General features: G+C 46.3%; 1 protein-coding gene across 7 annotated transcripts in view; it reads right to left on the reverse strand.

The window, feature by feature from the left end:
* Positions 1 to 17198, reverse strand: part of GOLGA4 (golgin A4) — a 108600-nt gene that overhangs the window by 40409 nt on the left and 50993 nt on the right. For all 7 annotated transcript variants that reach the window (XM_029940578.1, XM_029940574.1, XM_029940577.1 and 4 more), the window contains 3 exons: positions 15982 to 16129; positions 5641 to 5819; positions 2944 to 3072 (listed from right to left, as the gene is read on the reverse strand). In XM_029940578.1, coding sequence (XP_029796438.1) covers positions 2944 to 3072; positions 5641 to 5819; positions 15982 to 16129 — 456 coding nt within the window. The remainder of the gene's footprint in view (positions 1 to 2943; positions 3073 to 5640; positions 5820 to 15981; positions 16130 to 17198) is intronic.

The following is a 17198-nucleotide window of genomic DNA, read 5'->3' on the forward strand; positions in this document are numbered from 1 at the left end:
CCTACTGCATAGGGACCATGTTGCCAGCAGCAGTGTTTTCGGTTCACTACATTCTGGTGAAACACTGGTTTATAAACAGATTGATAAAAAACTATTAGTTTCTAATCGATTTCAAAACATCATTCTAGGGGTGCCCAAGCAGCATAGTCGGTTAAGTGTTTGACTCTTGATTTCAGCCCAGGTCATGATCTCATGGTTTGGGAGTTAGATCCCCACATCAGGCTCTGTAGAGCTGCTTGGGATTCTCTTTCTCCCTCTCCAAATAAATAAATAAACTTTAAAAAAATGTGTACTATACGGTCTAACGGAAAGTACGTTTTAAATGCATCTCTCTACGCCCATAAACATAAGAAGCAGGGGTGCCTAGGGGACTCAGTTGAGTGTCCGACGCTGGTTTGGTCTCAGGTCGTGATCTCCCGGCGAGGGCCCGAACTGCCTGTCCGCCTCCATGGGAACAGCGCCAAGCGGCTTGGGATTCCCTCCCTCCTTCTCTCTCTGCCCCTCCGACTTGTTCTTGTAAGGACGCAGGTCCCATCCGGTCCTCCCCACCGGGCCTTCCCAGCCTTCCCCGGAGCCGGTCCTGGCACACCTCCGCGGTGGAGATGCGCCCGGCAGCCGTGGGGGGGCGTTCCCCCACCACCCCAGGTCCGATCCAGCCTTCCCCTTTACCCTGAAAGGGCCCACATTAAGGAGGGACAACTCCTGCGGCGCCCAATCGGAAAGGCCGGCCGTTACCATTGACCTTTCTAGAGGCGGGCCTAGTCACGCCCCACGTGGGGCATCCTGGGCCCACTCTGATTGGTCAGTGCTCCGGATGGTGTGATTGGCTCCCACAACTGCCAGGGTTGATGGGGGGGGGGGGGGGGACAGGGATTGTATCACTGTACACCTGTCACCATTTCCTGTAACTCCCCCTCCCAAAGGCATAAAAGGCCCTGCCCTGCCTTTGTTCGGGGCTCTCTCCACGTGGCCAGCAGGTCGGCTGGAGACTGTGAGCCTGAGCTTAAGCTTGTAATAAAGGCCCTTTGCTTTTGCAGGCATGACTCGGTCTCCCTAGCAGTCTCTGGTGCTTGTTTTGGGGCGATTTGGGGCAATTTTACAAACTTGGGCACAACATTCTCTCTCTCCTTCTCTCTCAAAATAAATAAACTTCACAGAAAAATAATAATAAGAGGACATTTAGTAGTCTGTTGAACTTTGGCTAGCAACACAAAACTAGTAACTTCTTTGAAGAAGTAGGTAGAAAGGGGAGTGGAAGGTGGCAAGCGTGTGTGTGTGTGTGTGTGTGTGTGTGTGTGTGTGGGTGTGTGTGTGGGGGTATGAGGTGTGGGGGGATGGGGGGGTTGGGGGCTGGGTGTTTCACATGTATCTTTGTCCTGCTCTCTCTCAGAACATATCTGAGCACATCAGTTCTAGAACACAGTTTTTAACAAGGCCAATGTTCAATTCCCCGTGTCCCTAAAGGCCAATTACTCCAGCATGAAACCACACAGTAGATCTTCACAACTGGGATTGTTAGGACAATCCCTGGCCTCGTTATGCCCACTGCAGTGTTAATTTTCATGCTGTCCTGTTACAGTTTAAACATTCTTGTAAATGACCTTAAATCCTTTCTGGACTGGAGCACCTGGCTGGCTCACTCAGCAGAGCATGTGACTCTTGATCTTGGGGTTGTGAGTTCGAGCCCCACAATAATAATAAAAATAATAATTAAATAGATAGATTGATCGATCCTCTCTGGACCAAGAAAGAATACAGGTATGTGCCCATTTACATGTTCATTTCATGACCACAGAGCAAGCCCCTACCCTCAGCCAACAACACTGTGAAGCCGTGTGCCTGTTTGCCCCATCAATTAGAGGACTCCTGACTCAGTTCAAAAATAACTGCTGTGGAAATCCTCAGAGCCCCAGATCCAAATGAGAGCGAAAAATCACAGATGTGTGCAACCAAGAAGATTAAAATTACAAATAGTTTTCATCCTCTGCACTAAAAGTGTTTTTAAATTATACATACTGTCTTATGGAAACTAATTTCATATAAAAACAAGCAAACTACATTTTTGGCATTAATACTTCTTACGGTAACTTGTATAAAAGGCTTTTCACAATTTGAAATTTGTTGTTGTTGTTGTTATAGACTCTCAAATTATACTATTCTCTAAAACCTTATCTCTGTTTTTCTGGATATTAGTTTGGTTAGTTTGGTCGGTTGTTTCTCATTTTATTTTTAAAATATCACATGTATTAAAAATTATTACTGAAAGTATTCTACTTAAAATGAAAACTACTTGGGTCATTTTGATTTTTTTCTTCTTTAAAATGCATTTCATGGGGCCCCTGGGTAGCTCAGTCGGTTAAGCATCAGACTCGTGATCTCAGCTCAGGACACGATCTCATAGTTTATGAGATCAGGCCCCTGCTAACACCATGGAGCCTGCATGGAGTTCTCTCTCTCCCTCTCCCTCTCCCCCACTCCCCCCTCCCTTTCCCTGGGCATGCGCATGCATAGTGTGCTCTCTCTCAAAATAAATAAATAAACAAACTCAGAACAAACATAAATGCACTTCAGACCGAAGTTTCTGAGCTCTGGACTCTGGGGCCCTCAGCTGGTGAGTTTCTAGACGTTCTTCCCGAGTTACAGTCACTGGTCCGCGGCTTCATGAGCCTACTGTCCCCTTCCCTCTCCACCTTCCCAGCCGCCTGCCAGGGCGAGGGGCGACACACAAGCGAGCTGGCTAACGAACGCTTGCTCGTTAGGACGATCGTCACCCAACCCCAGGTGAGCGGCTCTGGCAGGCTCTGCCCTGCCTGGGTCCCCCGCTCTCCGCACACTCACAGGTAAGCTGCCAGCAGTCTGACTTCAAGCTGGAAAGTCGGGGTGAAGCGGTCACTTCAGAAAGCCACAACGCTCACCGAGAACGCAAACAAAACAGGTACTTACGAGGGCCATTTTCATTTGCTCCTGAAACTGACTCTCTTGGGCCTGAAACTTCTTGGTCAGCTCCTGCTCTTTTCGGGCCAGCTCCTCTTCATGAAGCTTCTGCAGTTTAGCAACTTGCTCGGAGTGTTTCTGAAAGCCAGCCACATAGTTAGAGTGAAACTTGCAGCATAAAATCTGTGCTCCACAACCAAATAATACTTTGTTACAATTTAATCATCAAGCCCAAAGTGTAAGAGGAAAAATCAAAACACATTTCCCACGTAAATCAAAACACATTTCCCACGTAAATCAAAAGTGACCAAAGTCTAACAGTTCAAGGAAAAGCCTGCAGAACGTGTCCCTCAGGTGGGACAGGACAGCGGCAGCGGCAGGAGCCGCTCTGGGGCTGAGGCGCCGCGTCCACGTCTCACAGGGGTGCGCCCGCCAACCGCGACGGGGAGGGCGCTCTCGAGAGGGTCAAGCTGCCCCGGGGGCACCCGCCTGGCGTCCCACCCATGTACTATCTACAGTAAGTCCTGCCCTCGTTCTCTCTGGGAGAGGAAGACCTAATCTCATAAAAATGTCAAACCTCCCCACATAAACCTAAGAATTTAATATAACCAAATAAAACTACCAACACAATGGAGGTGGAGGGGTCCACTGGACAAAGTAAACATGCAAGAATAGCCAGTGCTCTTTGTGAATTCTAACAGCGTGATATTGCCATATAGTGAGGAGAAGCAATGGAACAGCACAGAGAATCCAAGGAAGAGACCCACAGGTAGCACAATAATTTAGGATGAAATACAGTGTCATGTCAGAAGGGAAAATATAGGTAAGGGATTTGAAGACTATTTGGTAATCATCTGGAAAAAAATTAAAGTTGGATCCCTACCTCACTCCTTATACCAAATAGATTCCAATTGGATCAAAGATTTAACAACAAAAAATGAAAGCATATAACTGCCATTAAAGGCAGATTTTTTTTTTTTAATTTTAATGTTTTATTTATTTTTGATACAGAGACAGACAGAGCATGAGGGGGGAGGGGCAGAGAGAGAAGGAGACACAGAACCGGAGGCAGGCTCCAGGCTCTGAGCTAGCTGTCAGCACAGAGCCTGACGCGGGGCTCGAACCCACGAACGTGAGATCTGACCTGAGCCGAAGTCGGAGGCTTAACCGACTGAGCCACCCAGGCGCCCCAAAAGCAGAATTTTTAAATGTCGTCAGTGAGAATGTATTTTTAAAAGCAGAACAGGGGTGCCTGGGTGGCTCCGTCAACTGGGCGTCTGACTTTGGCTCAGGTCATGATCCCATGGTTTGTGGGTTCGTGCCCCGTGTCTGGCTCTGCGCTGAACGCTTGCTTGAAGCCTGGAGTCTGCTTCAGATTCTGTGTCTCCTCTCTCTGTCCGTCTCCCACTCACACTCTGTCTCACTCTGTCTCTCAAAAATAAATAAATGTAAAAAAAAGGTTTTTTTTAATAAAAAAAATAAAAGGAGAACAAAAGCCCAGATAGAAAAATCCCTACATGGTCAAAAACAAAACAAAACAAAACCCAAAACAAAACAACAAAAGGCCAATCCCAAAGCAAAAATAAATGATATAGTCAATCAAAAAGAGAGAGAGAGAGAAATAAACTAAATGGATAAATGCATTGTATATTCAAAGAACTAATTCCTACTAGATGTAAAAAGCTTCTGCAAATCAGTAAGAAAAGACCAACTGCCCAAAAGGAGAATGAGTTAAAGATTTGACCAAGCAACTCAAAGAGAAGAAACTACCAATTCCTTTTAAATATATAAAAATATGTTATCAGGGACGCCTGGGTGGCTCAGTGGTTAAGCATCTGACTTGATTTCGGCTCAGGTTATGATCTCACAACTCATGAGTTCGAGCCCCGCCTCAGCTCCACGCTGACAGTGCAGAGCCTACTTGGGACTCTCTCTCCCCCTCTCTCTCTGAGCCTTCCCTGCCCACAGGGGTGTTCTCCTCACACCCCCGTGCCTCTCAAAATAAAAAACATTTCTCATACTGGTAAAGAGATAAGCACATTGAAACTACAATATCGTTTCCTTTTACCTGTTCATCTTGGGGGGAAAGTTAGGTAACGCCATCCTTGTGAGGTGATACATCACGTGTAAGAGCACACAGAGTCCTCTACAGAGCTCACAGAAACTATGCAGCACTTAAAATACACATACTCTTTGCCTAATATTCTGCTTCTAGGAAACTATCCTAGAGAAACACACAGGTGAGCAAATATGAGGATATTCACATTTGCAATAGCAGACAACGGAAAAACCTGAATGTCCAGCCACAGAAGCCTGGTTAAATCCAGAGACACTCACACGGGAGGTCCTGAGCTTTAAAACAAGTGCGGCAGCGTCACCACTCGCCAATGACAGGCGACACGGTAAACAGAAGAGCGCAGCACAGAGCATCTTCAGAACATAGTATCTTTTGTGGTAAAAAATTTAACACATCAAAAAATATAAACATCAAAGAGAATTATACACGTAGACTATCTCTGGAAAGTATATCCACAAAGATATAAATTATTTTCTCCCTCCCAACATGACTTTTTTCCTAAATCCTGAGCTCATGGTCAAGGTCTAAAACATAAATTCAATCTTCTTTACAATCAAAACCTGTAGGAAAAGCATGAGACTTCAGTTTCAAAACTGCGGTAGCCTGTTTAAATCTAGAATCAGTCTTACTTTCATCACATCAACAACCTCCTGTTTCACGCGACTCAGTTCACGCTGAAGAATGGCACGTTCCTCCTCCCTGGCTTTCTCAAGGGCTTTTATTTGTTCATCCATTTCTGCCTTCATTTCTCTTCGAGATTCTTCTGTTTTTTGGGCTGAACTCAAGGCTCTTTCAAGTTCCTCAAAAGCTATAAAGAAAACAACAGAAAACAAGTATCTCAAGAAATACTATCACGGAGCCACAGGGTTTTACGTTCAATTTCTGGGAACGGTGAGCAGCAGGAGCAGGACAGGTTACGGTACTCATTTCTGTCGGAAGCCGGGAAACCTGTCTGAGCCGTTCCGCAAAGCCACAAGAAGTGTCCAGTTACTGAAACCGATTTGTCACTGAGGGCTGGGTTCAGATCTTAAGAACTACTTCTATGAACCTAAACTCAGAGGAGTCTGGGAAAAAGTTAAATTCCTAATGGCTCCCCACACTTTCTTCCTGCAAGTGTCCTCATTCAAAGGGATGAAGGCTTGTTCCTACTTCTGTAGAATGTAATTTCAACTGCTTTCTTGTTTGCTACGGAGTTCTTACCTACTATCAATAATTAGGTAATATTATTATATACTCACGAGGACATTTTTAAGAATGGAAAGTTTACTCTTTGACTAATTCTATTTTTAAAAACCTCTTAACCATGTAATAAAAGAGCAGGGTTTTTTGGGTTTTACCATTACCGGAATCACATATTTAAACCACGTATAATGAAAAGAAACCTACCATTTGTATACATTTCAGACTAGGGCTGGTGACTAGAAAGAAGCCTTCGCCTGACCCCACAGTGTACAGAAAGGCGCTACCGGGGACGCCTGGGGGCTCAGGAGGAGAGGCTTCCGGCTCCTGATTTTGGCTCAGGTCCTCATCTCATGGATTATGAGATTGAGCCCTGGGTCACCTGGAGCTTGCTTGGGACTCTCCCCACCTCTCTCTCTGTTCCTGCCCCATGCATGTGCTCGTCCTCTCTCTCTCTCAAAGTAAATAAGTAAACTTTAGAAAAACGGTACTACCAACAGGGTGTTCTCGTGGGAGGTAAGAATTCAGGGCAAAAACCATCATCATCTCGGATACAGCAGCAGTATCTTTAAGGAGGCCAACCGCTCACCGGCTTCCGCCAAAATCTGGCAGGGCGTGTGCACGTGTGCAGAAGCGTGTGTGCATGTGTGCACTGTACGTGTTTCTCTCTACTGCCTCTGTGACGTGCTGTCAAATCTTACTGCCATCCTCACCGGAGATCACGTCTTCAGTCCCCACAGAAGACCCCAGCTTCCCTGGACACACAGCCGAGTTATAAACAAAACATAAATCTTTAAGATGGGACTTTCATTCTATCGAGAACCCTACGTCCAGAGGAGAGACCGTTCATTAATACAGCAGTATTTTCACCCTAGTGGTTAAGAAATGTACAATTTCAACCTGTGGCATCTCAAAACCAAAAAGCCTTTTTACTAACCACAACTTGGCTTACCCTTACCAGACCGTGGCTTGGCACAGGAATTTCATACCTGAAGACAAAATCTGTTCCATAGCATTTTCTTAATGGTAAGTTGCATTAATAAAAAAAAAAAAAGGCAAGAGAAAGGATGAATTCTGGTAACAATGGGAAACACAACTTACTTTGCTTAACATTAAAAAAATAACTTCCTTAGCAACTATACATATCTTTGATATCTAAAAAAAAAACCAAAAACCTGTTTAGGGCTCCCTGTGTGGCTCAGTCAGTTAAGTGTCCAATTCTTGATCTTGGCTGGAGTCATGATCTCACCATTCATGAGTTCAAGCCCCAGGTCAGGATCTGCATTGACAGCTGGAGCCTGCATGGACTTCTCTCTCCTCCTCTGTCTGCCCCTCCCCCACTCATGCTCTCGTGCGCGCGCGCTCTCTCTCTCTCTTTCTCTCTCAAAATAAATAAGCTCAAAAATTTTTTTTAATTTAACCTGTCCAATTTATTCATTTTATATGCCCAAAGTAAAAAACTGGTGCTCTGAATTTCAAAGGGATATTAATTAGCTGAAATCCTTTATCAAGATTCCTGCTCTAACTGTACTGGTATTTGCCAGCAAACACCAAGATTCTCAGATATAAGTATCCTGGAAAATAAAATAGTCAAAGAAAAATGTTGTTTTGTTTTATTTAGATGTTCTTTTACTATACTAAATTTTAGTGTCAAGCATAAAGAAATATCTCTTGCTGCTAATAAGAAATTAGTTTCCTAATTTCTTAAAAGCCAGTTTCCTAAAGTCAAGTGGTCAATTATGGGAAAGAAATTCTATAACAAAGTGCTTCCTGCTCAGTTTGTGCTGATCATTTAAATCTGGGAAATTAAAAAAAACCAGACAAAGAATTTTTCAATGCTTGGATGTCACCAGCATCTCTTCATCTCCAGGACTGCTCAGCGCCTCTGAGCCCTCGACAGCGATCTCTGAGATCAGGCTCTGGAAAACCTGAAGGGAGTGTGGATGTTCCTCCAACAAATCGAGTTTTAAATAAAAAACTTGTCCTGATTAAGCAAAATAAAACAAAACTGTATATAGGCAATACCAAGTAAATTTTCCTCATTTTAATCTTAAAATTCCAGAATCCAGTACAGTATAAAAGTAGATGTGGTGCCCTAGCCTTTGGAAACAACAAAAAATCTGTCACAAAGTTCCCGTTCAGAAATAGTTTTCCAATAATTCAGTTTGCAGCCACACTCAGTAACGTTTAGAAGATTCTCCTCTATTATACTCTAACTCTAGTGTTCCGTCCCCTGAAACCAGGCTCCTAAGTCACTTGATGAGGCGTCGCCTGTGCCCGAAGCAGGAGAGATCTGGCCCCACCGCTCTGCACCTCCCACTTTCTGCCACCGCGTCAGAGAACCGCGTAGTTTTATATCTCGAAAGAAATCTTTGAAATCTTTTACTTCAACCTTCTTATTCAACTGAGGCATCTAACTTTCCCCTCAGAGGATAAATCAATTTGAATATATAAAGCTTGGTGCCAAAACTTTAAAATTGTATTTAAGGAATAGTCCTCACCTTCCATTATTTTAAAAACTCTAAGAATGCCAACATGGAGCCAGCTCCGCTGGACAATAGTGCATCTTACTAAACCAGGATTTCTGAATCAATCAGTCACTGATGGCTTCTCACTCTCAACAGAATGTAGCCATGTTACACGGGACGCAGGAAAGCTCAGCTGTGTGCCGCCTCCACCCTGCTTCATGGAGATGCTAGTAAGTATCCAGAAGGGCGGGTGTCACTAAAACTCATCATACGCAGTGACATACGGCAAACACAGCCCACATCCGTTCTGGATTCTTCCCGGAGGCAGGCGCGGAGCCACGCCCTCGCAGCGAGCGCCGTTGCGGGGCTGAAGGCGCCGCGCGGAGCGCTCACGGACTCAGAACCATGTCCCCTTCCGGCCCCAGTGCCAGACACAGAGCCGTGGTGCCCACGGCTGTGACACACTGGCGGCGCACTTCCCACTCTTCCCGAAAGGAGGCTAGTCTAGGATTTACCGTGAGCACTAAGGAAGTCTACTCCGCTCGTCCACTAGCCGTCCTCCCGCCCCCAGCAGGGCAAGCGGCGGGGGAGGAAGCGCCCGGCCCGCATGCGCACAGCGACGGGAGGCGGGGGCGGAGGCTGCCACGCGCTGCAAGAACACGCCGTGTCCTTCCAGAGCAAAATTCAATGTGTCTCAGGCACTTTGTATTAAACATTTTTTTAAACTTTAGAATATTTCTAGGCAAAAATTTAATAAACCTTAAGAATGGTCCTCTGTCAAAAGTAAAATGCCAAGGGAAACCATAATTTTTCGCTAGTCCCTCGTTTTCCACTTCAGACGGGTTTCACGGACACCCACGGGGATGATCAGAAACAAGCGCTCACCAGGAGGCTGACGGGGAAGGGCTGCCACCCGCCGCCGATCAGGAGTCCAACCGTTGACTCACCGAGCGCCCCTGGACGCTGGCCTCCGTGAAGCACAGGCCGGCGGGCGCTGGGCTCCGACAGGAAGGCGGCGGAAGCAGTAAAGGGGCCGGGGAACGGGCCTGAGGCAGAGCGAGGGCGAACGGGACCCGGGGCCGCCTCTCCTGGGCCTCAGCCGCCTCACCCACCGCAGCGACAGAGGCCGGAGCTCGGAGGTCGGGCAGCGGTGCTGCTCCGGGGACCGCCCCAGAGGGCACTGCACTGGAACCTTCTTCCTTCCCCCTGCAGGGGATAAGCACGGAGGCAGAGGAGGGGCAAGGCTGCCAACCTGCAGGCTGCCTGCGGACCCTCAGGAGCTGACTGACCCCGTCAGGAATGAATCCGTAAGCCAGAGCCTAGCTCTTTATCCCAGCGAGAGACCTGCCAAAACTCAAGTTACTAAACTAAAACAACAACAACAAAACAAAACAAAAACAACAGCAAATCAGGCAGTACTACAAAATGAATGAAATGCAAACTAACAGAAAGCAAAAAAAAAAAAAAAAAAAGACCTTTATCGGAATTCCAGTCCACCATCAGGGCTCTTTTGTGAATAAACGCAGAAGTCCAGACTAGCAGTTTTCAAGGTGGGGCACACAGATCCCAGGTCCTGAGACCCTTTCAGAGGTCGTCTGCTTCCCAAACACACATCTGCGCATCTGTAGAAAGGCAGATTTTCCTCAAATATTTCAACCAGAGTAACATATCACAACAGGTTGAATACAGAAAGAGGCACGAGAATCGCCATCCTGAATTATAAGCCAAACAATGAGAAAAGCAAAAATGTGAAACAAGACCGCTCTTATATTTTGTTTCGGAAAATATAAGTAATTTTTATAAAAGTATTTAGAGTGATATATAACAGGTTTATACCTGTTATTTTTAAATGAACTACTAAGAAGTGTTTTCATTTCCTAGTTTGAATTGCTAATACGGTAAATACCACTACATAGAACCCACACAAGCAAACGCTCTTTGGGGTCCTCAGTAGGTTTTCACAGTGTAAAGAGTTCCCTGAGGTGAAGAAACGTCTGAAAACCACTTGCCTAGAGCTTCTGTGACAGAAAATAATACTGCCACCCAGTGGCACAAACCAGAGAGTGCCACACTTCTATATAAATTGGGGCCTTCAGGATTGTAATTATCACCTTTGCAATGGAAATCTACTTTTTGAGCCACTTTCCAAAATATGTGACAAGATTCAGTCTACAGATTGGCTGTGCTTTGACTCTTAAAAATTTTTTTAAACAAATTTTACAGATCTTTCCAAATGCTCATGCACTCCCTACATCGACCGTGCAAGTCATCTGTACCTTGAACACAGGCTAGTCTTGAAAAATCTAAGCTAGAGACAAGTAAACCGAGCTACGTGGAGGACGCGGCCAGCACAGCGCCCCGCGGGCCCGGGCCGCACGCCTGAACCGCAGCCTGAACCTGATGGCGTGCTGAGCGCCAGCTGCACTGCACTAGAAAAGGAGGCGTGAAACTATGATTCTGTAGCAGGCGATGTGCTTCCTACACAGTCAGTGACTGTGACGCTGCAGGGACTATGCGCCCGTGACCAGGACTCCTGGCTCCTCCTGGAGAAGCGGGTTAAGCACCGAGACCAGATGGCTAGTAAAACCACCCATAATGAATGAAAGCCCAATTCCATTTAAAATAATGAACTTTTCCATCAGGTATACGTCTGGTGCCAATATAGGAAGTGACCACTTATCTAACATGACAGATTTAAACTCTACTTTGATTCATACTTTTTTTGCCTGAGAGACATGGAATTTTCTTGATAAAGCTTTTTCTAAGTACCCACGACAAGAGAGACAAACAGCCCTTACCCCAGTCCTGTTCGTACAAGGCTTGGGAAAGGCACCATGATTCACTTATTGGCACGTGTGGATGCACAAAAACAAGATGTTTTGTGAGACTTAAGACTCCAAGAAAACTCTGTACATCAATTATCAGCAACTAACAAAGCTCTAAGGACATATGTGATTTTTATGATATAAATATGGATAAATCTTACATATTATTTAAATACATGAACTCTATTTAAGAGGGTCCTTCAAATGTCAAATAAATACATTACACTGAACGTCTGATATCAGGCCTATACCACACAAATGAATAAAAACTTATTTCCTGCACAAACACAACATGGCAATGAAAACGCAGAGAACGCTATGCGGTCATCTAAGTGTTTAATACAGCCAATCATATGAAACACATGACATGGGTGGAGACAGGGTGAACGGAAGGGAAATGAGGCTTACAAAAGACATTCTGGGAATCTTCCTGATCCAAACAGAAGATTTTACTCATTCTGAGCAACTGTGGGCAGGAACATGTTAATGGGGGGGGGTGCGCGGGACAGGGGTGTTGGGGCATTAACCCCATGGCGTGGGTTTTATAGTGGCTACATTTAAATATGTAAAGGTGACTTATAAAAACAACTAGAAGTCTATGGGTAAGGATTTATCCTGAGAAAAAACTCAAAGACAGAATAAGCTGCATCACGGAGTCGTTACTGTGTATTCATAACGGCAAAAGTAGAAAATAATTTAGATGTTGATCAAGAGAGAAATGGTTAAGTACACGATGTAGATGCATTCTGACACAGCCACTAACATGTTAGTATTTTAGCAACAGGTAAGAGTACTCCTAATCTAATGCTAAGTGGAGCAAAGTGAGCCTACGAGATTCTATGTATAATACGATCACAATAATACAAAAACCAGGATTGGAGGAAAGACCACATGGGAGCGTGCTGCAGCAGGACTGGCCTGCTTGCATCTTCTCTACGTTCCGATGTTTCGTAACATGCTGTGCTCACAACCAGCCAGCCGCCTCCCCCTCCCACCCCACGTGAACCACACGCGTGCACACACACCGCACAGCCAGGACCTATTGTGCACGTAAGCAGCAGTACCAGTCTGCACCAGTGCTGCACGGGAGAGAGAATATTCTAGACAATCAGTGATAGCACCTAGCATCTAAAACACAGCATTATGCACTGAAGCTGAATCACCAGACTCCTCTAAGTTTGAGACCTAGTTACGTGACCATATGACCATCTGTTCTAGAAAGCAGTGCTATCAACACTTGTAGCAAAACACTTCTAACAGAAAGATTTGGTTTTGGTTTTCTTTATTCACTGAATAAGAAATTTTAACAAAACCAGAGCGCTACAGTACCCTCCTGCAGAAGCCACGCCCAACAGCTCCCCAGGGACGAGGGTAAGAGCTACAAGGTTGGCACAGCACATGCTCTAAGGAGGCGGTCACCATATTCTCATAGCTTTGGTCTTTTAGGATAGAACCGCTCCTTTTAAAATCAAAGCCATTCAGATTTCCTTGTCCTCCAACATACGTGAGGCCTCACAGCTCATTTAGAACACCTATGAGAGCTAGTGCAATGGACGGTTTTCTAAGAAAGGTAGTGGGAAATGTACTTGAGCTGATTTTTACCTGCAAAATAAGTAAGCTGAAAAAATGAGTTCTTTGTCTAGTGTGGCCACATGTCAAGGATTACTAAATATATCAGAGTTAAATTTTTACAGTTAAAAATGCATTAGAAGAGTTTATGTTCTTTTACAAATGTTTTATGTAGACAAATTTACTTCTAAAAATCTTTAACGACGACAAGCTCTACTGGTGGTAACGCTGTTCCCCGAGAGACACAGACACTTCGCGAGGAAGAGAGTCCCCAACAGCCGGCTGCGTCCACAGACCACGCGGGGCCGCACCGGCTCCTCTACAGACACCGTCTCCTATTCTCAGCACTAGCTTCTGTCAACTGGCACACGCACTTTACATTTGGTCTAAACACTGTTTTATATTTCAACAGTTCTGTTCAGACTCACCTAAGGTCAGCAGATGAAATGCACTTCTGCGAAAGCAGTTTTCACTACAGACTTAAAGGGCGGTGTCCTCAGTGAGGATGGAGTCTGTTACAACTCTCTGTCACAGGCCAGTAATTGGGACTCAAATATAACTTTTAAGATACCAATAAAAACACTTACAACAGCATGACCCAAAGACTTTCCAAGGTTAACGTCTCTATGAAATAACCTTAAATCAATTCCCTCCTTAAGGACTTACTGGTTGTTCCCCCTGCATGTGAACTGACTTTGTCTACCTTCCTCTGTCATTCACCTCTTTCAACTTGAAATTGTGTCATGGGTTTCTACCTCCTCACAAGATACACCCCAATTTTAAAAGAAAATTTAACCCCCTAACAGTATGATTTTTCTCTCGACTGGGTACATTAGTCAACAAAAGCAGTCCTGAAAATGGAAAGGCGTGAGATGAGAAATTGAGCCATTAATTTGGTTTTCGATTCCCTGAAAGCAAGCCTGTTTAACAGTGTCTCCCGGCCCTCGCACTGCTTCCAGTCATTCCTCTGAGGTTACACTCTGACAGCTGCTGTCCAGTAATGCTCTCCAGGGGGAAAGTTTCTTGGGTTTACTGGGAACAAATTCATTAGCTAAATTCCCCAAACACTTCCCAATAAAACACTTCAAAGAGATATTTAAGAGCACATTTGGTGTCAACTCCTTAAATTTTATAATCTGGTTTCTAAAATCATTTTTTAAAACTGCATCCTGGGAGTCAAACCCTCACCAAAGCTGAAGTATTTTTTAAAAAATCTTCGACCTGCCTCTCCCTCACTTCTGGAAATGGTTCCTCGATTCCCCCTGAAGCACAACTATCCGCAGTTCCTCTGGTTCCGTGTGTAACTGTTTTCCCTCTCGTCTGTTTCTCTCTGCCAAACTCTAGACTTCCGTGGTGAAGGGCACAGACTCTGGACTCGAGTCCTGACCACAGACTCGCTCCCCCGTGTGTGCGAGCGGGCAAGCTGCCTGACTCCCACAGCCGCGCTGCCTGTCTGTAGTAACAGGACCTGTTTCAAAGAAACGGAGGGGATTGCCTACATGGACACACGCAGGAAAAGGCACGCGTTTGTGACAGCCTCGCCCCAGGAGAACTAATGACGGCCGGTGGCCGCTGCGGCGGTGGCGTGTGCGCGCGTGTGACGCACACATCTCCCGCTGGGACCGCTGCGAAACCCACTCTTCTGGAGAAATCGGCCTCTCCCACAGGTTTCGCCACGGGCTTCAACCATAGGCTGCTGGCTCCTGAAAAATGCCCTCGCTTCTTTGTCCAAACTTCAACAGGTCACTTGCATGTGGGAAGCTCCTGACTGAGAAGATTCAAAGTATCCAGGCCACCCCATCGTTTTACTCCAGGTCTCAAATTCCCCAGATTTCCTACCCTGACCTCTCACTTTTCCTTCAGTCTCCTCAGCTGAAAACCTTGGAGCCATCTTAGACTCCTCCGGTTTTTCTGCCCCGGGAAGTGCATCGGACACCAAGTTCGCCGACTCCACTCTCCCTCTCTTTTCCAGACCCGTCCCGGCCAGGGTGGCCAGGTCCTCAGGCCTTCAAGCCCGACTCCTGCCTTTGCTTTCTGAAATCTGACTTCCCGGCTTGCTTTCTTTTCAACACGAAACACTAGCTGCCGTCACTTTACGCTCTCCCATGACCGGCTTCTCGCTGCCTTGTGCACGGACGTCTGAGCTCAGCTGCGCGCCCTTCGAGGTGTTCAGAGCTGTCCCTCCCGATCCCGCTTGGCGTCCCCCGTGGGCAAGAGCTGTCTGCGGCGGGTTCGCACGCGCACGCGCACTCACCCTGCCTGCGGCTGACCTTGTGGCCGCGGAGGCGTGTGCTGCCCCCACCCCGCCGAGGCCCCCTGGAGGCCCGACCCAAGGCTCACAGGCTCACGAGCCCGCACGCTGCTCAGGATCGCACCTCGTGAAATTCTGTGCTGGTCTCTCCACTTCCACAGCCTCCATTTACGGGGACAAAACCTAATTCTCTCATGTTAAAAGGCTTCTCTTCTACTTCTGTCTATACTCTGTCTTCAGCTGTTTCCCCTAGAGCGCCCGCACGGGAGCGATTATTTGCTGCGCGCCATGCCGCTCCTACTTGGGGAGTCCCACACGGTAAGCCTGAATCTGATGCTCCAAGGCAGTGATCAGCAGAGGTTTCTACGGAAGGGCCAAGCGGCACATGTCTTAGGCTTTGCAGGCCACACATGGTCCCTGTCACACACCCCTCTTCCTTCTACTGACAGAGAAACGTAAAAAGCATTCTAAGCTTGAGAGTCCTACAAATAGCCCCCCCGGGGCTGGCTTCACCCCCAGGCCACAGTCCCCAGCCCCTCCCTCCTCTAAGGAGCAGCTCAGTATCCTACACAGAATCTCTGTATCAGTACCAACACCTGACTGACTTTTCTAAATGTGTTTGGCCACCACTTTCCATGACTTTTGAGCTCTAACAAAACAAACGACCCGAGTTCTTACCAGCTCTCTCGGACTTCTCTCTCTGCTCCCGCAGCGCCTCCCCCTGGGCGCTCATCTGCTTGACGCGGCTGCGGAGCTGTGCAATCTCCTCTTCCTTCATCTCCAGGGTCTCGTGCATCTGGCGCTTGGTCTCTGCTATCACCATTCCCTAAACAGGAGGGTGGACACCGCAGCGTTTGCACAGCGAAGCTGCGTCGCCAACAGCACATATCAAACTCACTTAAAAGGCAGAAAACACAGTATTTCTTACGAAGAATTATTTTAGCATTTTGCAAACGGAAGTCTGTGTTCTGTGCGCTATACTGCACTATATACTCTGGTTACCTGGCAGATCAGGGTATTGTTTCTGTGAAAAAGTATTTTAATAGTAAGTTTATTCTTTTGAGCGTTAAAAACACGTTTTAGTTAAAAGACTGATAATCTTTCTGTAAGTGTTTGCCACAATGTTCCCTATCTCAGTAAATAGTTCATAATGAACAAAATATAGCTTCTGTGCTTGGCTCAGGGCCACCGAGAACTAGTTCTCGATCTGCGCCGGAACTCGGGAGAGCCTCCGAGGCCCCTGGCGGCCAGGATGACGCCAAGGGCACAGCCGCCTGCTTCCTCTCTTCTCTGGTCCCAGTCTCTGGTGCCACCCCTGCTCATCCAAGTCGCTAACTGCTACTGTCTTCCCGCTCTCTGGATCATCTACGCATGAAATGAAGGTCACTGGGGGAAAGTGAATCAATATCATACATTACACAGTACACAGCATACACTGAGTCAGTCATTTGCAACTAACAAAAAACAGGGTGGTTCAACTTGTCTCTTGAAAACTAAGACTTGGGGACAGCGATTTCACGATCAAGATCATTACTTTACTTGCAGGGTTGTCAAACCTCGGTTTATGGTGTGATGCTTCGGGATGGCTAATAAAATGGAGAGGTAAAAAACCAGGTGAACATGGATTACACAAAATTTCAAAACAAGATCGTGAGCCTTCAGTGTCTTCGAAAATCAAATCACAGTGCAGGAAAAGAGACACAGAGAGGGCGGGCAGTGGAACCTGCTGATTAAAAGAGGGCTTAAGAGGCTCCTCCACCAACTGTAGCGAAAGAAACTTACTGAGCTCTTGACTCACAGAAAAGTGGGGAAAGTAGGAGACAAAAGGCAAAATCTGAGACTAGAAGGTGATGGTGTTAAGGAATTATTAATTTTTCGATGGTGATCATGAAAAT

The sequence above is a fragment of the Suricata suricatta genome, chromosome 5, assembly GCF_006229205.1.
Source record: "Suricata suricatta isolate VVHF042 chromosome 5, meerkat_22Aug2017_6uvM2_HiC, whole genome shotgun sequence".
NCBI classification, from domain to species: Eukaryota; Metazoa; Chordata; class Mammalia; order Carnivora; family Herpestidae; genus Suricata; species Suricata suricatta.